Genomic DNA, 27,330 nt, shown 5'->3' with positions numbered 1-27,330 from the left:
AAATTTGCTATTTCATGCCATCTCACAAAGTTTGTGCTAGGGTGGGCGCTACAGATACTGGGAAACTACGATTCTGGACCTGTTTACAATTTTTTTAAAACTAAAATAAGTATAATTTTTTTTATAAAAACAGAATCTTAGGGTACCTGGGTAGCTCAGTGGGTTAATGCCTCTACCTTCAGCCTGGGTCATGATCCCAGGGTCCTGAGATCAAGCCCCAAATTGGGCTCTCTGCTTCGCGGGGAGCCTGCTTCTTCTTCTCTCTCGCCTGCCTCTCTGCTTGCCTCTCTCTCTCTCTCTGTCAAATAAATAAATAAATAAATAAAATCTTAAAAAAAACCCACCCAGAATATTTTCATTAGAGAAACCCTAGAAAATAACCATAAGAAGTCAATAGGAGCACCTGTAATCTAGTCACCCATAGAAAATACACCTTGGGTTTTTTCCCCCAATGTATATATATACCTGTATAGTTGGGCATTTGTTGCTATTAATTTTTCATGTATTTTAATAAATATTTAATATGAAATGTAATATTTCATGTATCAGTATTAAATAATACTGTGTTGAACAGCCTGTTGCCCAATTTTTATGTACATACTTATTTACTTCCTTAGGATGATTTCCTAGAAGTATAATTGTTGGATCAAAAATATGAACATTACTAAAGTTTCAGATATGTTTCACTAAATTACTCATTTGTATCCCCACGTGTATGTATGAGGGATGCCCTTTGTCTGATACCCTCGCTGACTTTGGGTATCTTGCTCATCCCCACCAACACCTTTTTAAATTCCCCAGTTTACTCTGGTTAGGATTTAAAATTAATTTTTAAGATCTCACACTATGTACTTCTCATGTAATACCTTCCGTAGTACTTGCAATTCACTAATGGAATTGCTTTAAAAATTCTATCATTACAAACATCAAGTGCAGAGAAGGCAACTTCCCACAGCTATGTCACTGGGAACTGCACATGAAAAGTCAGCAGAGCAAGGTATCTTAAGAGCTGTCCCCGAAACCATCCGGCCTGCTCTTGTTTCCATTTATCTTGTTCACACCCAGATAAATGTGTGTAAGACAATGTGCAAAGGCTAAAAATGTTCAGAATCAAACGAGTCAAAGGCTGGTTTTATTTTTCCTCATCTTCAGAGAACAGGTAGAGTCACTCAGGTGTCCTGACTCCAGTCCAAACATCACTTAGAAGATGCGACTCACTGCAAGTCTGATCTGACAGCTGCTCTCCCACTGTGCCCTGGGCATCTTTGTTGTAAATTTCTCTCCAGCCTGTATCTGCATTACCTCTCTGGGCTTGGGGTCAGAAGCTCTGTTTTGAACTGTAAACTCTCTATTTGATAGCTGCATCGCTTTGGACAGCTGCCATGTGTTTTTTAGTCTCAATTTCTTAACTTGTGAAATGGAGACATTTATCTTATCCTCGTGCAGTTGTCTTGAGAGGCAAATAAAATCAAGTATATGAAAATGCTTCATGAGCTCTAGGGCTTTCCCCACCATCTAAGGCTATTAATATTAGAATCACTCTCCTTCCTTCCTTTTTTTAAAAAAAATTTTTTTTAAGATTATTTATTTATTTATTTGACAGAGAACACAAGCAGGCAGAGAGAGAGAAAGGGAAGAAGGCTCCCTGCTGAGCAGAGAACCTGATGCTGGGCTTGATCCCAGGACCCTGGGATCATGACCTGAGCCGAAGGCAGAGGCTTAACCCACTGAGCCATCCAGGCGCCCCACTCTCCTTCTTGACAGCACTTTGTTAAAGAGAAAAACAGCCCTGGAAGCATTGGAGAGAAGGGCCCCTTTGTTTGAAGATGGGTACTGGAGGGAATCAGGAGGCATCAGTCTGTGAGGTGGTAGTCTGTGGGAAAGCCCGCCAACCTCCATCATCAGCTGAGGGGGTTACCTCCTGAAATCTGCAATGGAAGCCAACAGCAAAGGTAAAGAGGTGCCTCCCTGCCTTAATGGCTACTGTGAGTTGAGGGCCAGGTGAAGGGGGGTACTCTGGACACATGGATTTGTAGGGCATGAGAGGTGTCATAGAATAAGAAAGTCAGCAGTGGTGTTCTCTGGGTTATTTGCTTATCATAAAACCTGGGTCGTGGACGTAAACATGCAATCTACAGGAAGCTCTCTCTCCAGCTTACATAAGTACACATGTCTGCATGTCCAAGGACCTTCTCAGCATCTATGTTTTCTCCCTGTATTTCTGCCCTTCACCTTCTTCTGATGGCCTCTTGGGTCAAATGCAGCAGAGGGAGTGGCAGAGCGAGCCTGCTAACGGGGTGCACTTGCTCTCTGCTCCATGGGCTCCGCTTTTCCTTCCCACGTCCCTTCCCCTCTCCATTCCTCCTCCTCCATCCTCCTCCCACGTGTCCTGCAGTCCCTCACCTCTGCAGCGAGGAGGCGCCCCTTGCAGGAAACCCATATCATCCCGCCACCCTACAGTGTTGCTACTCAGATGAGGGGAGCCCCGAGAGTCATCATTGTGAGTCAATCCCATGCAGGAGTGAAAGTAATACATTTCTCAGAAGGGTGGTTGTTTCGGTGCTCTTTCTCTGGTCTTCCCCCCACCCCCAAGTTATTCTCTTCTTAACCTGGATCTCTGTGGGAAACATACTTAGAATTTTTAGCATGTGGAGTCATGTGATTGTTTTCCATAGAAAGGAAAAAACTGAAGAAAAGGGCAGAAGATACATAACTGTATCCACCCACGTGTGCACACTCATAAACACCCCTACTCTCAAGACTGAGATTGCGGGTATGTTTAACTAAAATATCAATTTTTGGGGGGGGTTCACTTTTCATAGGATCCCAGATTTGAAGAGACCTTGAAGGAGGTCCAGTCTAAAAGCCCCCTGATATATGATTGCCCTCTGGAATGTCACTACCTGATATTCCCCATCATCTTGCTGTGACCTTCTGGTGACAGTCTAATTTCTCTCCATTTGAAAACTTCCAAATACTTGAAAACAATATTATGTGTCTGTAAGTTTTCTTTTGTTCAAAATAACCCTCTTTAATAATTTTTGGGGCAGCCCATCTGATCTATTAGGAATTGAGAGCAATGTGGGAAGAAAATCTTTCTTGTATACCCTCTTAGGTCCTGCACTCAGGCTCTGTAAATTAAGCTGACAAAAGACAAATTAATAGGAAAAAGGGTTTATTATTTATGTGTATGGAGGGCTTCATATGAAGAAGAGATATGAAGGACCAAAGAAGTGGGTAGATGTCAGGTCTCATTTTTTTTTTTTTAAGATTTTATTTATCTATTTGACAGAGAGAGAAATCACAGGTAGGCAGAGAGGCAGGCAGAGAGAGAGAGGGAGAAGCAGGGGTCCCACTGAGCACAGAGCCCGATGTGGGGCTTGATCCTAGGACCCTAAGATCACGACCTGAACCAAAAGCAGAGGCTCGATCCTAGGACCCTAAGATCATGACCTGAGCCACCCAGGGGCCCCTCATATTTGGTTTTAACAAAGAGTGATAAACTGTGGAGAAGTAACTAGACAAAAGATTGGATTTCTAGGGGAAGTAAATTATGGGAAGGTAGGTATATGCGGGAAACTAATAAAAGATAGAAATATTTAGAAGAATTTGTTATTCAGACTCCAGTTGGGACTTCACCGTTGAAAGGAGTTTCCTCCCATGATTAAGAGTTATCCTCCTCTTCCTCATAATGGGAGAGGGAGACGCATTTATAAAGAGAAATGTATGCCTTGCATTTAGATGGAAAGACCGGGGTGTGGGCCAGAGAGGTTTTTCTGCACATTTTATGGTGGCATACTCGGATCCCTTTCATTAGCAAGAAACTAGGTGGAAGAAACAAGGAAGAGAGCAAGGGCTCAGCAATAACAGAACATTTTGTGGAGCAGATGCTAAAAAATGAGTTTCCCTCATGTGGCAAGTTAGGGGGACTTTCTTTAATGAACTGGGCTGGGGCCACTCATTAGACTTGGGTCAGTGTTTAAGGAATTGGCAATTTAACCTAGAGCCAAGAATGGAGTGCAAGGTCATCTTTCTGGGGCTAGATTTGCCATCCCAAGTCACTGCCCCAGAACTTTGCTGGTTGTCTGTATGACAGCAGCGGGGAAGTCCAGGAGCAAATGCTGCTGATCCCTGGTTCCTGTATGACCCCGGTAGAAACAAGCTGAGGAGAAATTTTAGTGGGAGGAAGCCAGGAAAATTCGACAGCATTTGACAGACACTCACTCGGGCTTTCCCCAGGCATCGGCGTTCGGGTCTTACGTTGACTAATTCCATCCACCTCATTGCAGGAAATCAGCTTGGCTGCTGAGTAAGTGAAAGTCTGCACGAAACCTGAGTTGCTTGCAGCTAGCCTGTGGGTAGCTTGGTTAGGCCAAGCCTAAAGCAGCTGTTGCTGAATTATGACATGGAACAACCCCACTATCCTATTATTCCCTTCATCCTGCCCTCATCAAGGAACCTTATGGTTCTTAGCTATGAGGGCAGACAAGTTTGAGATTTAGGGCTCAGGTTTTCTTGTCCCAGTCACTTTTCCAGGGCACTTGACTCCGTTTCCATTTCAGAGAATGTAATGCATTAAGTGAGCCCCACTGTGATTTTACGGGAAGTCTCGTACTTCTTAAATGTTCCGTAAAGCAGTGCATCATCCCAGCCTTTCATGTAATGGGACGCTCATGTAAATGCAGAGTCAAGTTCAATAGGTTTGGGGTGGGGGCCAGAGATACTACATTTTTCTTTTTTTGTATATATTTTCAGACACTTTTCTGTGAGTGTACATTTACATGTACACTTACACATGCATTGCGTATACATCGTATGTATATGTCTCTATATACAGAGTAAAATCCTGTATCATATGAACAGTGTCTTGGTATTTTCAACAAATGTTATACAACAGAGGTATTTTTAAAGTTATTGAATTTTCTTAGAAAACAATGTCAATTCTATAAAAATTCTATCATTCTGCATGCTGACATTTACTTAACCACTACTCTACTGTTGGAAATCTAGGGCATTTTCAATTTTCCCCACTAAATATCCTTGTATGTGGCTATTTGAGTGCATCTCTATTTCTTTAGAACAGTTCCCAGGGGTGGACCTTTTTTCTTTTAGGTTTTTGCTCCATATTATTAAATGACCTACCCCAAATTATTCAAAAACCAGTCCTAACTGTAATACCTGAAAATGCCCCTTTTCCCTCTTCTCCTATTCATTTGGCATGTTTCAAAATCTATGCCAACTTGATAGGCTATGTTATCTTAGTTTAATTTGCATTACTTTGAATACTTTTGAGGTTAAACTATTTTTTCATATATTTTCTATTTTAATTTCTTTTAGTGTACACTGTTTCCTTTGCTTTTCTTTTTAATTGAGATATAATTGATAGATGACATTACATTCACTTCAAGGGTACAATTTGATATTTGTATACATTGCAAAATGATTACCGCAATAAGTATTTTTTTTAATTTTTAATTTTTTATAAACACATATTTTTATCCCCAGGGGTACAGGTCTGTGAATCGCCAGGTTTGCACACTTCACAGCACTTACCAAAGCACATACCCTCCCCAATGTCCATAATCCCACCCCCTTCTCCCAACTGCCCTCCCCCCAGCAACCCTCAGTTTGTTTTGTGAGATTAAGTCACTTATGGTCTGTCTCCCTCCCAATCCCATCTTGTTTCATTGATTCTTCTCCTACCCACTTAAGCCCCCATGTTGCATCACTACTTCCTTATATCAGGGAGATCATATGATAGTTGTCTTTCTCTACTTGACTTATTTCGCTAAGCATGATGCCACAATAAGTTTAATTAATATTTGTCAACCGAGATTCTACCTTTTTTTTTTTTTAAAGATTTATTTAGTTATTGGTGGATCAGTGGGTTAAAGCCTCTGCTTTTGGCTTGGGTCATGAGCTCAGGGTCCTGGGATCGAGCCCCACATCCAGCTCTCTGCTCAGCGGGGAGCCTGCTTCCCCCTCGTTCTCTCTCTGTCTCTCTGCCCACTTGTGGTCTCTCTCTCTCCCTCTGTCAAATAATTAAATAAAATAATAAGAAAAGGATTTATTTATTTATTATTTAGGAGAGAGAGAACATGCAGGGATGAGAGGGAGAGAATTTCAAGCAGACTCCGGGCTTTGTGCAGAGCCTGATGCAGGGCTCGATCCCGAGATCCCCACCTGAGCCAAAACCAAGGGTGAGAAGCACAGCAAACTGAGCCTGAGCCAACCAGGCGCCCTGAGATTCTGCCTTTTTAATGAGTCCCCAGGACCAAACTGAGCAGCCAGGCCATCCTGGATGATGGGGGCACAGGAGCATGCTTACTTTCTCACTGCAAGTGTTTGCTTGCTCTACTCCTGCTGCCTCTGTTTCTGAGACGGCTGTGTCCTCTCTCCACCTCACTTGGCGGCTATGTCGTCATCATGGGACTCCTTTGTACACACACAATTTTAGATCTAAGATTAATGGGAGAGAAAGCACGATGCAGCACAGAAATACCTCAAAGACTAGGCTCATGACTCTTTAAAGTTGCCCTGCTCTGTCAGCTACTACACTTTCTTGCTGGCATTCCTCATTTCTCATCCCTCCAGGGATAACTCAGATTCCTGTTATTTGTACGCATAGCACCTTCCCTCTTAGTTTCTATCCTGGAAGAATAGCATTTTCCTCTCTCTATTTACCCTGGATAGAGGAAGGCTCTATCCCTGCACCTCCCCAAAGGCCCACGGTAAGTTGTCTCCAGGGCAGAGGTGACATCTGGTCTGATACAAAATTCATGGCACGCCTGCATGAAGGAAACTATCCTGGTAATTTCCTTCTTTTTTTTGGACAGTACTTGTAATTTTCTTCTTACCCATGTTAGTTTAGGTGCCCAGGTCAGTGACTCACACAGAGTGGGCATTTAATAAATGATGTTTTTGTTAACAAGGAGATAAAACTCTGGTGCAAAAAGTTTCCAGAGTCCAGAGAAGAGATTCAGAATTTGGAACTTTCTATAGTGACCTCAACCCTGTTTCATCCAGGATTCTCCCTCGGTACCATGGGGAAACTCCTTTGCCACGTCGTTCCCTTCCCTTTTACTTTCCTTCTTCATCAACTTTGTCTCCAGTCCTCTTCCTTCATCTCTCTGCACTGCAACTCTTCACACAGGTTCATTTTTTCCTCAGAGGATCAGGAATTCTTTTTTTAATTTTTAATTTTTTTAAAAGATTTTATTTATTGCTTTTACAGACAGAGACCACAAGTAGGCAGAGAGGCAGGCGGAGAGAGAGGAGGAAGCAGGCTCCCCACTGAGCAGAGAGCCTGATGCAGGGCTCGATCCCAGGACCCTGAGATCATGACCTGAGCTGAAGGCAGAGGCTTTAACCCACTGAGCCACTCAGGTGCCCCTGTACTTTTTTTTTTTTAGAAAGAACACACACACACACACACATTGAAACACAGAGAAGAATGAAAGGAGGGCTTTTTGTATTTTTTATCCCTGTTGAACTAAGCCCCACATAATTCTTATGCCCACAGACTTAAGCGTGTGAAAATCCTGATACAATATTTTCATTGACACATGATCATTAAAAGAAGCTCTTTCTAGGGGTTCAATCAAAAGTAAAGTTGTTTTGTTCCTGAAAATCTTCACAGTGAAAGGGTGTTCCACTTAAAAAGTGGAGGGGGGGTAGGTTGCTGTGGAGTGTGATTTTCTGGAGATTCTGGAAAGCACATAATGAGTTGAAATTCAGCTTCAAACAAAATAGGTAAAAACCGAATGAAAGAATCCTGGAACTGGAAATAACGTTCTGCAGTAAAAAGAGGTAAAAAGGATTGTGTAGAGTTTGTGCGGTCTGTAGCTGTACACCTGTCACAGACGCAGTCACACTGCCACATGGTTTTCTTCAACAGGGGACGGAGAGGTCAGGTTATAAGAGGGAAGCATGGGATATGGACTCTCTAAATGATCCAGGGCTAAAAATGCAAATAAACCATGTGTGTGATTTGTTTGAATAGCCTAGGCAGAGGAAGAACTTTTATGGTCGAGGAGGAGAAGAGCTGTAAGAAATTTGAAGATGGGCATCAAAAGCCATAACGTTTTGAGGGCATTCTGACCCAATGTTCTTAACCTGTATTCAGAAGGATCTGACTAACATAAATAAGTGCTTCAGGGAAATTAGAAGGCAGTGTTTTAATATCATTCAGAGGTAAGACTGAGGTTAAAGTAAATTATATACTAATAGCTTGTGTTTAGTGAATAAGACAGTAAATGATCCTCTCAGTTTATTTTTTGCATTTAATTCCTTATTCTGTAGACCTAGTATATTGGTACTATCATTTAGTTGGCTATTTTGATAAGGAGTCAGAGCTCCGATTAAAAAAAAAATGAAAATAGGGGCGTCTGGGTGGCTCAGTGGGTTAGGCCTCTGCCTTCGGCTCAGGTCATGATCCCAGGGTCCTGGGATGGAGCCCTGCATGGGGCTCTCTGCTCAGCAGGAAGACTGCTTCTCCCTCTCTTTCTCTCTCTCTCTCTGCCTACCTCTCTATTTGTGATCTCTGTCTGTCAAATAAATAAATAAATAAATAAAATCTTTAAAAAAAAATGAAAAGAAACAGAAACGCCTGTAAAATTACTTGTTTCTATCAGTCAGTTTAGACTGGGGTAGAACACTTTGATTTGGAAAGAGAAAGAATGGGAGGTGCATAATAGTTTTTGTTTATAGCAACCTATAAACCTGCTTGGTTGACATGGTGGGGATCCCATAGCCAGGGCATGTTTGATTAGACCCTGATTCTGTTTTTGGAGAGGGGCCCACCTCCCAAGGGCACCTGTGGTTCCTGGGAGTTTTCTCCCCCCAGTAATCTCTGGCCTCATCTGAAACAGTGTTGGTGAATATACCTTCCTTGGGGCCTTACTTCCTGCTCCTGGTTGGTAACAGGACTGAGAGCTGGTTTGTGACTAACTTTGAGAACTCTCAAAAACTTAGTAAACTTTTATCTAAGTTGGTTCTTTTCATGGTATAATTCCTAGAACTCTGTATTTCTTTGCTTTTTCATTCCTGTAATTCTCTCTCCCTCTCTTGATTTAGTGGTAGATTACTAGAACTATACCCTTAAATTCTTTATTCTGAGTCCTTTTACCCAATTAAAGGCATTCACTAGATGCTTCATTTTGATTCTTGCCTATAGGAAGTTTATTTGGTTGAAAGTTTTATTGGGCATTTCTCCCTTGAAAGGCCTTTTCAGTCTTTTGTTTTTGGAGGATAGAAATAGTTGGGTGTTGTGTGTGTGTGTGTGTGTGTGTGTGTGTGTGTGTGTTTGTTTAAAGATTTTATTTATTTATTTGACAGACAGAGATCACAAGTAGGCAGAGAGGCAGGCAGAGAGAGAAGAAGGCAGAGAGAGAGGAGGAAGCAAGCTCCCTGCAGAGCAGGGAGCCCGATGTGGGGCTCGACCCCAGGACTCTGGGATCATGACCTGAGCCAAAGGCAGAGGCTTTAACTTACTGAGCCACCCAGGCGCCCTGTGTTTTTTTTTTTTAAGGCTCCAAATTTCTGGACTCTCTTCATTCTCTTCCTTCTCGTTTGTAAACTTGCCAACTCTTTCTTGGCAAATAAGCGACAGCATCTTGTCAAATAAAGACAACAGCATCTGATATACACAACTAAACTTCTGTTTTCCAATCTTTTCCTCTACAGCTCTTATTGTACCTTTAGGTTATCGCGGGTAATAATTTTCCTAACTGTTTTGCCATTGCGCAACTTGGGTCCTTGTTAATCTAGCCTACCATTGCCCCATCATTCTGCTATTTTAGCCTTTTGCTGTGGTGCTCCTCTCTTCTAGGGATCAATTTCTATATCCACACATATACTGCCAGATTATGATTGCATAGCTTGATTAGATGTACTTCTCTTTTTTTAAGATTTTATTTATTTATTTGACAGGTAGAGAGAGAGCGCAAGTAAGCAGAGCAGCAGGCAGAGGGAGAGAGAGAAGCAGCCCCTCAGCTAAGCAGGGAGCCTGACGTGGGGCTCAATCCCAGAACTCCAGAATCATGACCTGATCCGAAGGCAGCCGCTTAACCAACTGAGCCACCCAGGAGCCCCTAGATGTACTTTTTTAAAGGACAAAGTCTCTCCAATGTAAGCTAAATGTGTACATTTAACTCTCAATATCCTAGGCCTCTCATGTTATTATCTTATCAGTTAATTTGGCATATCTGATTTCCTTCCCTAACTAGATTTTAAATTCATTAAGGTAGAGACTAAAATTGCACGTCTATTTCCAGTAAGACTAGCCCTCAAAATATGTAGCATGGCTCCCTGGCACATGGTACGGCATAAAAAAATCTTGCTAACTTGAATGTTTGACCAGATATAATATTTTACCACATGTGAGGCTGTGTGTAACTCATTCTTGGAACTACAACATCTTCTTCCATCTCTTTCTGTGGGTTCTTGGACTTGGGTGTAGAGTGTCCTGGTGGTCAGTGAGTTGAGTGACGGCTCCATCTGTATGACTGAAACTCTGAAAGGTAACAGCTTGGGTCATGGGTGGTACATGGGTAGTCATGACGGGCTTCCACCATAACCAATTGTGTATTAATCATATATTCATTATTGTATCCTTAGTATTGGCACATAATTTACAGTGTAACAAGTACTTACTAAATGTTAGCCGAAATGATGATCTGGATCTTTTAATTCAGTTTGAACTTGGTGATAGCTGGTTACTAGTTTGACATCCTGGTGAGTTACTTACTTTTATCTTGATGAGGGAAAACTTTGTGATGGCTCGATATAAAAGGTCAGTTTCCGTCTTACATAAAGGGCCATTTAATTCTCCTCTGCAATGCAGCAAATCGTCTTGTGTTGAATTGGGCACTCTTTAAAGATTGTGTGTACGTATGTATGTATGTATTTGTTTATTTTAGAGAGCAAGATCAAGAGTGTGAGTAGAAGGAGCAGAGGAAGAGGGAGAGAGAATCCAAGCAAACTCCATGCTGAGCGCAGAGCCCCTCACGGGATTCGATCTCACGATCCTGAGATCATGACCTGAGCTGCAGTCAAGAGTCAGATGCTCAACTGCCTGAGCCACCCAGGTGCCCCGAATTATGTACTCTTCGTTCAAAGTGACTTGCTCCTTCTTTCAAGAGAGCTGGTGTAGTCTTCTATGCATTACGATTTGGCTCTAAATGGAGAAGAGACCACTGAAGAAAGAGAGTAACTCAATTTAATATTCTTTGAAGGGTCTATTGAATATATTGCTCTGGTAGCACAATTGATAATTAGCAATTTTGAAAACATGGCTCTTGATTTATGTGCTAGCTTCCCTGAGTTCATGGAAGGACATATCTGGCCTGGCCTTGAAAATTCTCTATATGTCGGGCTCAGGATCTTCAGTCTGGTTGGAAACGGTCAACTAGGGAACTTATCTTGAATCTGTGTATGTATAGAAAATGTACAGTTTTAATTTAGGTCATAGATTTGGGGATGTATATTTAGAGAAGGAGGCTGGTAGAGATCACTGGGGAGAAGGAACCAAAGTTACCCTAAGTCCTCAGAAAACCCTCCTAAAGCATACTCACAAGTATGAAATAGATTAATATGAGCACAGAGGTCAGAAGGAAGGGAAAGATGCCTGAGGGGATGATTCAAGGGAGCCTTCTTATAGGAGTTAAACTCCTCATTGGTCTGGGTAGTGTGTAGAGAAGAATCTGTAGGCATGGGGAGGAGAGATGTGGATGAAAGCTCATGAGCACAGAAGAATTTCAATCCGTCTTGGAGCGCCTTCCAAAGAACCCAAGAGCTGATTTCTTTTCATTTCCTCCACTTAAAGAAAATGGAGGAAAGTTTTTCAAACATGTTGTGATAGAGAAAGATAACTTACCTGCTAGAATATGCCTTGCTTTTTTATTGTACTTTAAAAAAGATTTTATTTATTTATTTGATAGAGATCACAAGTAGGCAGAGAGGCAGGTGGTGGGGCAGGGGGGGGGGGTGTGGGAGGCAGGTAGCAGGCTCCCTGCTGAACAGAGAGCCTGAGGCGGGGCTCGATTCCAGGACCCTGGGATTATGACCTGAGCCTAAAGCAGAGGCTTTAACCCACTGAGCCTGCCTTATTTATTTATTTATTTGAGAGAGATTTATTGAGAGAGATCACAAGCAGGCAGAGAGGCAGGCAGAGAGAGAGGAAGAAGCAGGCTCCCTGCTGAGCAGAGAGCCCGATGCGGGGCTCGATCCCAGGACTCCGAGTTCATGACCTGCGCCGAAGGCAGCAGCTTAACCCGCTGAGCCATCCAGGGAGTCTGCCTTTTTAAAGGAATGTGTAATTTCCCCCTGATCTTACTGGAGACAAATAACCCCCAAAACACAAACAAAAACAAACAAACAAACAAAAAAACCCCCTGTTAATTTAGAAGTATCTGTGTATCCCTAAAATACGTTACCAGACATATAGTATATACTTAATAAAACTTTGTTGACTTAAATGGAACAGAGAAAAATTAACTTTCTGTAGGTCATTAAAAATTATGTTAGAGCATTCAAAGGCTCTACTTGCTAATTCATTTCTGCTAAAAAAAAAAAAAATCCTCAGTCAGCATGGCCAAGACAATGGTCAATTATATGTTTTATGAAAATTATTACTTATTAAGCATAAGTAGGATTTTAAGCATGGGATTAAAATAGAATTTGTTCAGGGAATCTATGAAGCTACCTGAGGATATAATTCTGAATCTCTTCCTGATGTCATTAATTTCTTTGGTTTTGTTTTCCCATTTATAAAATAGAGCTAAAAATAGTCCTCTCATTTAATACCAAGGACCCTCTAAGGATGACATATCTCCCTCTTAAATTGTGGTTCATACCGCATGACTGGAAAGTAGAACATAGGGTGCGTGACAAGAGTCGTTAGCCATTTGGGGAAGAACATAAAAGATCATGGCAGCAATTTGTAATTTGGTTCATCTCTGTAGTAAGTTAAGAATTTTGCTATAATTTGAGGACAAGGAGGGGTGGAAGAAAAGGAAGATTTGGTCCTTTTTCCGTCATCCCCTTTTAGGGTCCCTCTCTGATTCCCCTTCAGGAAGTGGAATAGAAAAAAAAAAAACCTACATTCGTCAGTAACTCTGGGGTAACCACAACTAAGACAGTAAGGAGGTCAATCGAAATAAGGACAGTGATTGGTATAAAACCGACAGGTACTCTCATTGACACAGCACAGGCATATACAGGGTGACACACACACAGGAAGAATTTACTACACAAAGCAGGCAACCAGAGCAAAACGATGATGCCCTTCCTGCGCAACATGGCCATGGTGAGTAAAAATAATTCTTTCTTTTGCAGCTGTCATCCCTAGGGTTTCAGGAGAGCAGATTCCTCGGGAATTAGGCCTGATTGGTGTCTTTATTGGGGACATTTCTTAAAGGCAGAACTGACTTTAATTTTGACCCCTGTCTGGTGGAGAAAAAGAACAAATACCTAGAAGTTATAATGAGGTGCAAAACATAGGTCTTCATAGGGTGGCTTTTGCATGGGTAGCTGGTAACTCACGTCCGGTGTGGCAGAGACAGGTGGACATGGTCTCCCCTGCAGCCACCATGATAGACTTAGATTGGTCTGAAACTCTTAGCTCATCACGGGGACTTCCAGCCTTTTAGGATAGTACATATGTATTTTTGCCGAGGAAAGTGCAGTTCCAAAAGCTTTAGTGATTCCCTTAAGACTACAAGGAGACAGAATGCCCAGGATGAAGGAAGTGAAACCCCTCAGTACTGAACTTTGGAGAGCTCCCAGAGGAGGGAAAGTTGTTATGTCTCAGAGAGCTGATGAATTTTGCATTGTTTCATTCCTCATGGAGGAGGAGATAGAGATGTTAGTATGATGGAAATCTACTTCTCCTGGGTTTAGAATCTCGCCCGGCATTAGTCAGGTACAGACTGGGAAGAATATAATGTAGAGGAGCCTTGAAAACAGGGCTTGAGAAATTATATGCCATATTTTGGGCTTAAATAGTCCTCTTTTTTTCCCTCCATTTACAAGTCCTATAACTTAAAAGAGCTTGGATTTCATAAAAGGTCATGGCATATGGTGATGTTAGCACTATGTTATATTTATGTATTGTAGAGAATATCAGAAATGCAGCAAAGTGCAATAGTTAGGAAACACAGGCTTTGGTCAGACAGACCTGGCCCCTCTACTTAGTAATGTGGGATTTGGGATAAATTACTTAGCTGCTCTGTGCACAATCATTCCCTTAACTATATAGGGGAATAATAATGGCATTTCCCTCAGAGGTTTTCTTGGGAGATTAATTGATATCATTGAAAATGACTAAATCTGATATGTACTCTGAACTGGCTTAGTTTTTAGTTAAATTGTTCATTTTAATATATTAACCAACAAGGATAGAGAAAGCATGCAATGTATTAAATATTATTATTAATAATATTATTTTTTTTTTTCCTCTGAAACTCTTGCCAACCGAGGGAAGTAGATTGGGACTACTTTCTCCATCATACAGATGAAAAACAGCTCAATTAGACCAAGTGATTTAACATCACTGGGTACTGTCCGTAAGAACTGGGATGTGAATCTAGGTTTACCAACATCCAGTACAGTATGCTTCTCTTTGAATGGTTCAGAGACAAGATTCCTGAATTTGAAGACATTGTGTCTAAAAGAATCTGTAGGATAGCTTTTTTAATGGCTTAACCAAAGCCATTTCTGTTTCTGGTTTGTTTGAGGTACTCTGTTGGGCCATCTGCAAGAAACATGACCGTGCAAGGGCATTAGAATAGGATTAGACGGTGAGAGGTGCACGCTGGTTGGACATATTCAATAAGTAGTTGAGGCAAATTCCTACAGGCCTAGAAACTGGCCAGGCTCTGCAGCTCATTCCTACCCAGGGGTCAGCACACAGGACAGAGAAGTTCAGGAGACAAATACTCAGATGGTCTCACGTGAGCTTGCAGTAGAGTCAGGCTGTCAATGTCCTGATAGTGCCCACCTTCACTGGTGTGTTCTCTTGCCTCTGTTTCCTGTTGTACAGATTAGGAGTGATACCTATTTATCTGCCTCATAGGTGACCTATAGGAATTCATATCTATAAGATGCTCTGAACCTTTCAGAGAAGAAGTGCTGTGTATGTCATTCTTAAGAATCAGCAAGAGCCATATCAAAGCCTCTGGTGCATAACCACTAAAATCTACAGTTTCGGATCAAAAGCTTTGTGGAGAAAACTAGAGTGATTTGCAGGCATCATCTGACTTCCTGATAAAGAGCTCTGTGACCTCCAACATTTATGCAATTATGACACAGCTGCCACATTGCTTACAATGCGTGGCTCCTCCTGAGGGATAAAGCTAGGATTAAACATCATGAGTGGCTCTATCTTGATAATAATAATGGACTTCAATAGCAACCGTACTGACACCTAGGTTTGAGTCCCCCAACTGGTACCAACAGGCTAGTGAACCCAACCAAGCTGTTTGTTGCTTACCAGGCATGACTCTCACTGGTCTCATTGGGATAATTAATGCTAGCTCTACCTACCTGGTGAGAGAGTTGTGAGAATCTAGTATTCAAAGATGTGAAGGTGTGTTCTAACACACTCTAAGAACACAAGAAAATATAGTGATTTGTTAGACATATGGAAATGATTGCTGAATCATATCACCTAAAGATACAGTGACTTTAAAGCTTTGATAATGAAAGCTAGAAGTGACTCAGTGCATTTGATACTGAAGAGGAAAGAGGAAACACACAGAAGGAATTTCCTTAAGAAATCAAAGGAAGTGATTGGAAGGCTTGGGAAGCTAAGAACCTCTGGTCTAAGTATGTATCTTTAAACTTTTTGAATTTATTTCTTAGTGCTTTGTCCTAACAGAAGATGCATGCGGGCAAATTCCACATCTTCCCTGTCCATTGTACATCATCAGACAAGGTCGACCTACTAGCCCTCCGTGCTTAATCCTTACACATGCTGGCAGTGCTTTTCCTCCCTTATGTGGATGATATCATTTAATCTTTACATTTTCTGGTGGAGAAAATTGAATCTCAGCTAGTCAGAGTCCTGACTGAGTTACAGACTCAGGACATCTGACTTTATTTATTTTTTTTATTTAAAAATTTTTTAAAAAAGATTTTATTTACTTATTTGACAGAGAGAAACCACAAGTAGGCAGAGAGGCAGGCAGAGAGGGAGGGAAGCAGGCTCCCCGCTGAGCAGAGGGCCAGATGCGGGGCTTGATCCCAGGTCCCTGAGATCATGACCTGAGCCAAAGGCAGAGGCCTAACCTACTGAGCCACTCAGGTACCCCATGGACATCTGACTTTAGAGCATGTGTCCTGAGTTACCACATACAGAGTCAAGAAAAAGTTGAGTGAATGAATGATTGTAGCAGATGAAAATAGATAAGTGCCCATTATCTGAAGGCAAATCAGCTTACTTCAGGCTTATCAGAGTCGATCTTGCTTTCAACTTCTTTTTAGTATCAGCTACCTTCGTACAGGAAATTGACACCGTGACCTTTCTGCATACTCTTGTCATTTTTTACCTCTAACATCTGCAAAATATAAAAAGGAGGTCCTTTAAACAGAGATGTCTAATCACCCCTCCCACCTTAATCTGTGGAAGGTATGAGCCTGAATAACACTGAACCCGGAGAATGAAAGCAACTCAACTTCAGCTCTTATTTATTCTGCATTATTATTATTTTTTAAATATTTTATTTATTTATTTGACAGAGAGAGATCACAAATAGGCAGAGAGGCAGGCAGAGAGAGAGAGAGGAGGAAGCAGGCTCCCTGCTGAGTAGAGAGCCCGATGCGGGACTCGATCCCGGGACCCCGAGATCATGACCCGAGCCAAAGGCAGCGGCTTAACCCTCTGAGCCACCCAGGTGCCCCTCTTCTGCATTATTTTGAGAGATGGTGATGGTCTTTGTCCATCCTCAGTAAGTGGTGATGGTGGGGTGAGCAGAACGTGGTTGCAACAAAGGGGAGCTGGAGAGATTTGTAGCTCTTCTTTTAGCTAGTTCTTCACAGAGCACTTTCTTTCCTTGTGCATTCCCGTAACACCAAAAGACCAATATTTCGATGTAAGTATAAAGAATATATGTTTTAGAGCTAAAGACAAGTAGTTTCCATATTCTCTGTTGTTGTGCATCATTAATGGCCCTGCTTCTTTCAGGGAGTGTAGATAATCAGAACTTGGCTGCAGTTGGTTTTGTGCAGTGTTTTTCTTAATGTTTTGAATTGAACTGTATTGCTTTGTTCATTCATTCACTCACCTGCTCTTCCATTCATCCAGAAAGTATTTGTGGAATACAGGTTCTGTGGTATGTTCTCCTGCAGGAACTTATAATCCAATGGGTGCCTGTCTGACCTGGACAAAAGTAGTACATTTCCAGACAATAAAGACATGGTACTTGAATGCTGTGGCATTCAATGCTAAATGGCAAGTACTTTATGATTTAAGGAAAATGAACATATTTCTAAATGAATGACTTTAGAGAGACAGTTCCTGGAGAAGACCACCTTAGGGTGAGGCCTTGATGGGAGGGTAGGATTTGGATAGGTAGAGGTGGGACTGTGTATTCTAGGTGGAGGGATGGCTGAGAGGAAGGATTTTGTGGAGAATTCATGAAATATTAGTTTGGAAATAAAAACAAGAACTATCAGGCACCTGGGTGGCTCAGTGGGTTAAGCCTCTGCCTTCAGCTCAGGTCATGATCCCAGGGTTCTGGGATCGAGTCCCACATTGGGTTCTTTGCTCAGTGGAGACTGCTTCCTCCTCTCTTTCTGCCTGCCTCTCTGCCTACTTGTGATTTCTCTCGCTGTGTGTCAAATAAATAAATAAAATCTTAAAAAAACCCAACTATCATTTATTAATCCTTTATTAGATAAATTTATAGGTGGTTTATATAGAATATTACATTTAATCTTGTGAACATTATCATAAAGCAATTATTATAATCCAGTTGGAAAGAAGAGAAACCAGAGGTTCAGTAATGAGGCCAGGTCGAGATTTAAACCCAGTCCCAGATCCTGATACCTTTCTGTTCAACTGTTGAAGAGCTCTCAGACTGTGGGAGGCTCAATCACCAGGATAATGAGTTTACTACTCAGTTTGGCACGCTGGTATCTTCATGTGTGACTGTTCCCATTTTCAGGTGAGGACCTGACGTTCAGAAAGAAGCTGTGGGCCCATAAAACACTGGGGATCCTGAGTTCAGATAAAGCATGGGGTGCCCCTTGCCAGCAAATGACACCTGAGTCCCTAACCAACTCAACCTTCTCTATTTTCTAGGTCAAGTCCCTGCTCCTGGTGATGTTGGGGCTCACCTTCCTGAGGGAGGTCGCAGCTTGGAAAAACCCCAAAGCAGGGGATGCCGCCCTGTGCCCTCCTCTGGAGGATAACAGTGTGAGGGTTGACATCCGCATCCTCAGGCAAAACCGGGGTATCTCCATCTCAAATTTCCAGAACCGCTCCATCTCCCCCTGGGACTACAAGTAAGTGTAAATGAGACTGATATTCACATTCTTTTGAAAAATATGTTAATTTATTCTTATGTAGAAAATTTAGAAAATATAGAAAAAAGGTAAAAGCCCTAATATTTACTCTTAAAAACAGAAATCCCACTTTGCTCAGGAGCTGACATTTTTTCCTGCTGTTGTGGGGCTAGGTCCTCCTAGGTGGCCAGAGGTCCTGCTATTTTCTTTCCAACTTCTCATCGGCACTCTGCCTTTTCCTGCCTCATAAAGCCCTATGCTGGAATTGACAAACTTTCTGGGTTGGAAGAGAGGGCTCTTTAAAGCAGCCCACATAATGATCCCTGCATGGGGAGAAGTGGAAACCAGAAATGTCAGTATGGAGTGATTCACTCAGATTAGACATCAGTCTTCAAGGAATGGGGATGAGGGTAGAATGGACAAGAAAGGACAGTTTGGGAAAGGGAAAGCAAGACGGGGATGGGGTGTGCAGGGTACCCTCCCATGGTACTGTCTGATGTGTCAGACCTGAGACTACCAAGCACCCATCTATACGCTCCAAATAGATGTATGAAAACAGATTCCAGGGACAATTACAAGTGCTTTAGGGGCTGCCTGCATGGCTTCCTACAGGAAGGGAGTGGGTGTAGTGGCAAATTGGCTGGCATGACTTTACTGCCTTTGAGCCTAGCAGAGGGGGGACTATGAAGGGAGAAACTGAGAGAATGTGCTGGATTCACAGATGTCTGGGGCTTCGGTTTTCTTTCCAAGCAGCAGGCTTTGTAGATTTCATATTAGATATTTACATTTACGAGTGATCCATATATCTAGGCAAAGGATGAGTAATAATTATCATAATGACAACAGTGTAACGAAAAATAAAAGGTCTGACATTTATTGGATGCCAGGACAGAGCGTTTCCCGTGCATTTGTATCATTGAGGATCCTCAAAAGTCCGAAGAAAACAGACCTGTGAGAATTCCCATTTTAGAGTGGAGGAAACAGGCTTAGGCAGTTAATCACCTGCCAGCGGGTGGTGGATGGATCCAGGTCATCTGGCTGCAGTCCTGGACTGCTCCTTCGGAAATGCCTCCCTGCAGGTGAGCGCCCAGCACCGCGGGGCGCTCACATTCGCCCATTTCCTTCTCCCTCGTCTCACCATCTGCTTTTGTCCGCTCCCCTCCCCGTAGCATCACGCAGGACCCCCACCGGTTCCCCTCGGAGATTGCGGAGGCCCAGTGCCGGTACTCCGGCTGCGTCAATGCCGAGGGGCAGGAAGACAGCTCCCTGAATTCAGTTCCCATCCAGCAGGAGTTCCTGGTCCTGCGGAGGGAGCCCCGGGGCTGCTCTCGCTCCTTCCGGCTGGAGAAAGTGCTGGTGACGGTGGGCTGCACCTGCGTCACCCCCATCGTGCGCTCTCTGAGCGCCTGAACGGCCGCCGGCTGAAGCAGCCCTGAAATGCTAGTCCTTACCCAGCGCTCTGCAGCAAGTCCTCTGTGGTCCCAATCCTCTCCACTTCATCAGCCTCTAGATAAGACCTGCGCGGAGTTCTCAAAGCTCCGTCTTACCTATAGTGTCAACTTTTGGGGGCGCTTCTGAATCAGAATCTGGTCCTGAGCTGTTCTGCGGTCCCAGACCCTTGCAAACGGATGCAGGAGAAGGAAGGATGCTTGTTTGTGCATCCTAGCCCTGCCCTCACTGTGACTCCGTGCGGTTCCCCGGGGAATTCTGTTGGTAAATTCTGTTCTGTGGGGATGAAAATGCAGAAAACGTAACCACGATATGAGCGTGTGGGAGGGGCTGTGCGGGGCGCGGTGGCATGGGAGGGATGGGGTAAGGATCTAGCACACATGTTTATTAAGATTTGCTACATAGAGAGGCTGGCTTCACGCTCCTATTTGTAAGGAAACTGTCCATCTATTTATGATATTATATAAAATTTTAGGAGAAAAAGTAATATATCAAGTATTAATATAATAAAGTATTAATGACTGAAAAACGCTTCAGGTGTTTGTTTCCAATCTTGGCTTGTACTCACAAAGCTTGGGGCCCTCAAGATTTTGAAATTCTAAATACTTGTCATTTGTTTTTCATAATTTCTCATCAGTTCCTCATGAGAGGACTACTGTGTCATTTTATTATTGTTATTTTTATCATTCCTGTGTGTGTACGTGTGTGATCTTGGGGACTTCTTTCCTCAGTTTTACTGACATAAATTGGCAAATAATATTATGTAAATTTATAATGTACAGCATGATGACTGCCTCTCTCTATAGTGAAGTGATTTCCACAATAAGGTAGTTAACTCTTCCATCACCTCACACTGTTACCTGTGTGTGTGTGTGTGTGTGTGTGTGTGCGCGCGCGCGTTCATGTGTGTATAGGGAGAACATTTACGGTCCGCTTTCAGCAAATTTCAAGAATACAATTTAGTACTGATAACTATAGTCACCATGCTACACATTAAATTCCCAGGACTTATTCATCTTATAAATAACTTTGTACCCTTTGACTACCATCCCCCCTCCATTTCTCTGCCCCCAACCCCCAGTGTCTGGCAACTACTCTTCTATGCTCTGTTTCTATGAGATAGTTATTTTAATATTAATGGTGCTTGGGGTTCCATGGAGAATTAAGGGAAATGGTGTAAACAGAACTCAGTTTCTCTGGAAACTCTTTACTGCTCCATGCTCCTGGCTGTAGTATATTACAAAGTGAACATTTATTGGCCACTGTGCTTGTCACCAGAGATACAGAGACAAGTAAGAAATGCATATGGAAGGACCACAGTGTTGCGACTGGCCATCCATAGAGTCCCTAGTCATTGGAGCCATGCAATCCCTTTACATCTGCCTCATTCTGACTTCTGGGACCTTTAGGGTCACTGGTTGTCGTTCATCAATATCTTCTGCCTCTTGGGGGCACAGGAGCTTCCAGAATCTGGTCTTCATGCCACTCAGGAGAAAACTCAGAGGTTCCCTTGTCCCTCACTTGCTTCTATATGGCACAGCACATTTCCCCCTTAATGCTACCTTTGGCTCAGAATACCTCTGCATTGCCAGTACTTTCCAGGTCTGAGGGAGGAAGTGGGACATAAATCCTCATTCGCCCCTGAAACTTGTCTTGAGGATAGGCAGGGGGTTGAAGTCTGACTCCCATTTTTAACTCTAGTGTGGGTAATTTTTTTCTAGTCTAGGTGAAAGGGGGAATGAAGGAGCTCGTAGGCTGACTCTTCATCTCTTGATGAAGAATTCTTTTGCTTATGATATAAATACTGATATTTAAATGTTCAGGCTCTTGAAATCTAGAAAACATTTTTTAAAAAGATTTTATTTATTTATTTGACAGACAGAGATCACAAGTAGGCAGAGAGGCAGGCAGAGAAAGGAGGAAGCAGGCTCCCTGCTGAGTGGAGAGCCTGATGCAGGGCTGGATCCCAGGACCCTGAGATCATGACCTGAGCCGAAGACAGAGGCTTTAACCCACTGAACCACCCAGGCACCCCTAGAAAACATTTTCTGTTGTAGCTATCAGCTTCATAAGTTTGGTATGAATCTCACAAGTCCATTTTGGTGCTCCTATTTGTGCAATGAATTCTCTCTCTGTTGATGTCACCAGTAATTGCCCTATCCTGAGGATAGATAGTACATTAAAAAAAGCCTCTGTGTCAGTGGTAGGAGAAGTATAAAGAGGAAGGGAATTGTAGAGGGAAAAATTACACCTCCAAGGGTATCGAGACATTACCTTGTCACACATGTACAGATGTTATCTCAAAACAATGTGCTAAATACTATGATCATGGTATGAAATGTTAAGAAGTCACAGAGAACGACCGCTATCTAGGAGATTTCAGAAAGGAAAAGACATGCTGAGATGAACACCTGTTGGTCTAGTGGAAAATGGGAGAAGGGCTTCCATACCTCAGGGAACAGTGTAAGCAAACACAGAGACACAAAAAACCCTGGCATGTTAGGGGAACAGCAAGTAGTTCCACATGCCAGGGATAGTGTGGACATGGTGGGGAACACGTAATAAATATTTCTTGAAAGAATGATTGAATGAATGATCGTGGCAGTAGGCAAAGAACAGTAGGCAAATAGCCCACTTATGAATGTTTTTGGGTACTGTATTGCAGATAAGATAAGAGCAGAACTGTATCTTACCATTTTGGTAGTAGGGAATGAAAGGGATGAGAAAGCTGAGGCCGGTTAGAAGACCAGAGAGGTGAGTTTCTCTCCTGTGGTGGGTTCACATTGTTAGAGCTGGATGGGCCCCTGCTGATCACCTGGTGGAACTTTCACATTTGTAGATGAGGCCCGGAGGAATTAGGTGACTTGCTCAAGGTCACCTGAAGTAGTTAGTGGCAGAAAGGGGCTCAATGACTCCAAGTTCATGACTCTTCATGTTGGGTTTGCAGCACTCGATAATGTTTTCAGTAGATCCCTGTTTCAGTCATTTCTCTGTGCAGCCTAGGTAGGACCAGGGACAGAAGTACCTGTACATTCCATACCTCCAACTACGTTGCACATGGTGCCCTCTGGGGTCTAGGGCCTGAATTACAGCATGCTTTGAGGCCTGGCTGTCATTCAGGAAATTGCACATTGTCTCCAGCTCACAAGGTGGCACACAGCACCCGTGCGTAAATGGCTCCCTTAAGGAAGAGTCTGTCTTTGGCTGGCACTGGAGACAGTGCTGAGGTGGAATGAGCAGCCTGTCTTCTTCATTGCTGAGTCTGGCTTCTTGGGACTAGAGGTCCTTTGTTTTGAATGCAGGGGAAAGAGTCCATGTTGAGTCGTCCAGATGTGCTGCATTGCCATCAGAATGTGTAGAGAGACAAACTTCTCTTTCCACTGGAACTTGAAAGCATAGTCTTTTGATATCCAGTTCTTATATATGATAGCTTGGCTGTGGGGAAATACATATTCTCTCTCTTTGTCTTTCCTTTCCTCTCCTTCTCTCCCTCCCCTACTCCCACATCCAGATAAAAATCACCTATGGTTTTAATGCTCCCTGGGAGAAATTTCACTTGTAATTTACAGTGAGAAAAATGGTTACAAAATTGGTTTTCTTTTTCTTTCCTTATTTTTTCCTTTCTAATGGAAGAAGTGGTAGGAAAAAAATGCATTTAATACTTACATAGCTTTTGGCTTTGAATCCTGGTTCCACCATTTTTTAGTTATATGAATTTAGGCAACTTTGTCCTTCTGAGACTCAGCTTCTTCATATGTTAAATGGGGAATAATATCTATTTTAAAGAGTAGAGTGTAAAGTAATTGAAATAAAGAAAGAACGTTAAAGACTTAATACAGTACCCAGAAAATGCTAGGTACATAGTACCTGGTAGTCCTTATCTCAGCAAGTACAGAATTTATGTTTCCCATTTGCTTGGCCCTGAGAAACTCACAGCCAACTTCTCTGCTTAAATACCACAGCTATATTATTCCTCATAGTTATTAAGTTTATGCTCTCCATTTAATCTCTATATACACACATATGTAATTTAAGGTGGTTTAAACAAAATATCTATACATTGTTAATATTATTATATAGATCTTTTGTTCAATCCACATTAAGTTAATTTGACAGGAATAGAGGGAGCTATAGATTTGAGACATTAAAAAAGAAAATTCCCCATTAGCCCCAAGGGTTCATTATAGTCTATTCCCCTGATACAAATTGGAAGAAAAGCATTTTTTGGTTCAATGAGTTCCAGGAGTTGTACATGTTCAGCTGGATTTCCCTCAGGAAGTCAAGGAAGTCAAGAATTAAGTCAGGAAGTCAAGAATTAAGAATGATTACATTTCTTTCATATGTCACTGGAAGTTCTCAGGATTAATCTTGATTTACAAAAAACACTGGAGACCCACTGCTCATTCTCTTGCCAGAAATATATATCTATTTACTAGTACCAGATGCACAACTGTGGTCTTGTGATTTTATAATAGGGACTATGTGAAGTGTTTAAAAACCGTGATGTACTGGGGTGCCTGGGTGGCTCAGTAGGTTAAACATTGGATTCTTGATTTCTGACTCATGATCTCATGGTTCTGAGTTCAAGGCCTGCATGGGGCTCCATGCTGGTCAGGGAGCCTGTTTAAGAGTCTCTCTCTCTCTCTGTCTGGAGGGGAGGAGCAAGATGGTGGAGGAGCAGGAGATCTAAATTTCGTCTGGTCCCAGGAGTTCATCTAGATAGTTATCAAACCATTCTGAACACTTACAAACTCAACAGGAGATCAAAGAGAAGAAGAGCAGCAATTCTAGGAACAGAAAAGCAACCACTTTATGGATGGTAGGATGTCTGGAGAAGTGAATCTGAGGATATATATGGGAAGAGAGACCTCAGCGGGGAAGGGTTGACTCCTGGTAAGTGGTGGAGTAGCTGAGCACAAAATCAGAACTTCTAGAAGTCTTTTCCATTGAGGGACATCACTCCAGAGGCTAAGCGGGGGGTGGAGCCCTCGTGGGGACTGTATGGTCTCAGGACCCACAGGATAACAGAAAGACCGGGGTGTCTGAGTGTGGCAGAGTTCCCATGTATCAGAGCGGGGAATCCAGCTGTAGAGACGGAGCCAAGGAGTGAGCTCTCAGGTCAGGGTGACCTTAAACTGTGATCCAAGGCACAGTCAGACTATTGCTCATTGAGCAGGGACCTCACAAACAACAGATCCAGGGACACCCCCTCCTTCCTTCCATGGGAGGAGTGGCATGGGAGCATGCTGCAGGAATCTGCTGGGTTTGAAGACTCAGTCAGAAACACTCAGTCTCAGACTGGGTGAGCTCAGAGCGTGGCTGGAGACCAGGGAGACAGGAGGGATTGACTGTTTTTCTGGGAGGGTGCACTGAGGAGTGGGTGTGAGCTCTCAGCTCCTCCAGGGTGGATATTGGGAGGCTGCTATTTTCATTATCCTCCTCCAGAACTCTACAGAAAGCATTCAGGGAACAAAAGCTCCCAAGAGTGAACTCCAGATTTCTTAGCCCAGCCCCTGGCAAGTGTGGAACAATTCTGCCTCAGGCAAAGACAATTGAGAATCACTGCAACTTGCCCCTCCCCCCAGAAGATCAGCAAGAACATCCAGCCAAGACCCACTTTACTGATCAATGAGAACTGCAAAACACCTGTGCTAGGAGAATATAGCACACAGAATTCATGGCTTTCCTCCCATGATTCTTTAGTCCTTTAAAGTTAAATTTTTAAAAATTTTCATTATTTTTTCTTCTTCTTCTTTTTTTTTTTTTGAAAATTTCCTCTTTTCTATTTTAACCAACATCTTATCTTCTCAATACCTTTTAAAAAATCTTTTTAAATTTTCATTTTTAAAGTCATATTCTATCCTTTCATTGTATTTAACATTATTTTTTGTATACATATAAGTTTTTCTTTCTTTAAAATTTTGGGATGCAGTTCCTTCTTTTTATTTTTTTAAAAGATTTTATTTTCTTGAGAGAGTGAGTGAGAGATAGCATGAGAGGGGAGAGGTTCAGGGGGAGAAGCAGACTCCCCACTGAGCAGGGAGTCTGATGCGGGACTTGATCCTAGGACTCTAGGATCATGACCTGAGCTGAAGGTAGTCACTTAATCAACTGAGCCACCCAGGTGTCTGGGATACAGTTTCTTCTAACAGAACAAAATATACCCTAAATCCAGCAAATGGCTTTGTTCTAGGCTCCAGCATGATCACATTCTCTCCTTTTCTTTTTTTTTTACACTTTTTCTTTCTTTTTTAAACCAACTTCTTATCAATTCCTTTTTAAAAATCTTTTAAAATTTTTATCTTTATAGTCATATTACATCCTTTTATCATGCTTACCTTTATTTTTGTATATATATAAGTTTTTCTTTCTTTAAAATTTTGGGAGGCAGTTTCTTCTAACAGACCAAAATACACCCCAAATCAAGTGTGTGACTCTGTTCTATTTGCCAACCTAATCATATATATATATATATATATATATATATATATATATATATATATATTTCCCCTTTCCTCTCCCCGCAGTTTTGGGTCTCTTCTGATTTGTTTAGTGTATATTTTTGGGGGGTCGTTGTTACCCTATTAGCATTCTTTTCTCTCATTCATCTATTCTTCTCTAGACAAAATGACAAGGTGGAAAAACTCACCTCAAAGAAAAGAATAAAAGGTAGTACTGACAGCTAGGGACCTAATCAATATGGACCTTAGTAAGATGTCAGACCTAGAGTTCAGAATGACAATTATAAAGATGCTAGTTGGGCTTGAAAAAGACATAGAAGATACTAGAGAATCCCTTTCTGGAGAAATAAAAGAACTAAAATCTAACCAAGTCAAAATCAAAAAGGTTATTAATGAGGTGTGATTAAAAAAATGGAGGCTCTAACTGCTAGAATAAATGAGGCAGAATAGAGAATTAGTGATATAGAAGACCAAATGATGGAGAATAAAAACGCTGAGAAAAAGAGAGATGAACAACTACTGGATCATGAGGGGAGAATTCGAGAGATAAGTGATAACATAAGACAAAACAATATAGAATAATAGGGATTCCAGAAGAAGAACAAGAAAGAGAGAGAGGGGGGAAGAAGGTATATTGGAGCAAATTATAGCAGAGGACTTCCCTAATTTGGGGAAGGAAGCAGGAATAAAAAACCAGGGGCACATATATCAATAGAATATCAATAAAAATAGATCAACACCCCATTATCTAACAGTAAAACTTACAAGTCTCAGAGACAAAGAGAAAATCCTGGAAGCAGCTCAGGAGAAGAGGTCTATAACCTACAATGATAGAAATATTATATTGGCAGCAGACCTATCCACAGAGACCTGGCAGGCCAGAAAGAACAGGCATGATATATTCAGAGCTCTAAAT

At 42.1% G+C, this 27,330-nt stretch overlaps 1 protein-coding gene across 2 annotated transcripts; it reads left to right on the top strand.

The window, feature by feature from the left end:
• The first annotated feature begins 10,974 nt into the window (after positions 1–10,974).
• On the top strand, positions 10,975–20,482 carry IL17F (interleukin 17F). 2 transcript variants are annotated; one of them, XM_082750735.1, is made up of 3 exons: positions 10,975–11,087; positions 18,302–18,504; positions 19,674–20,482. In XM_082750735.1, exons 2-3 carry the CDS (start codon positions 18,323–18,325, stop codon positions 19,912–19,914), a joined length of 423 nt encoding a protein of 140 aa, XP_082606861.1. In that variant the 5' UTR covers positions 10,975–11,087; positions 18,302–18,322; the 3' UTR covers positions 19,915–20,482. The 2 variants fall into 2 exon arrangements, with proteins under 2 accessions (XP_082606861.1, XP_082606860.1); XM_082750734.1 differs by lacking the exon at positions 10,975–11,087 and adding an exon at positions 13,203–13,306.
• The last annotated feature ends 6,848 nt before the right edge of the window (positions 20,483–27,330 follow it).

The sequence above is a fragment of the Mustela nivalis genome (genome assembly GCF_964662115.1).
Source record: "Mustela nivalis genome assembly, contig: HAP1_SCAFFOLD_1781, whole genome shotgun sequence".
Taxonomy (NCBI): Eukaryota; Metazoa; Chordata; class Mammalia; order Carnivora; family Mustelidae; genus Mustela; species Mustela nivalis.
This window is presented reverse-complemented; position numbering and strand designations above follow the sequence as displayed.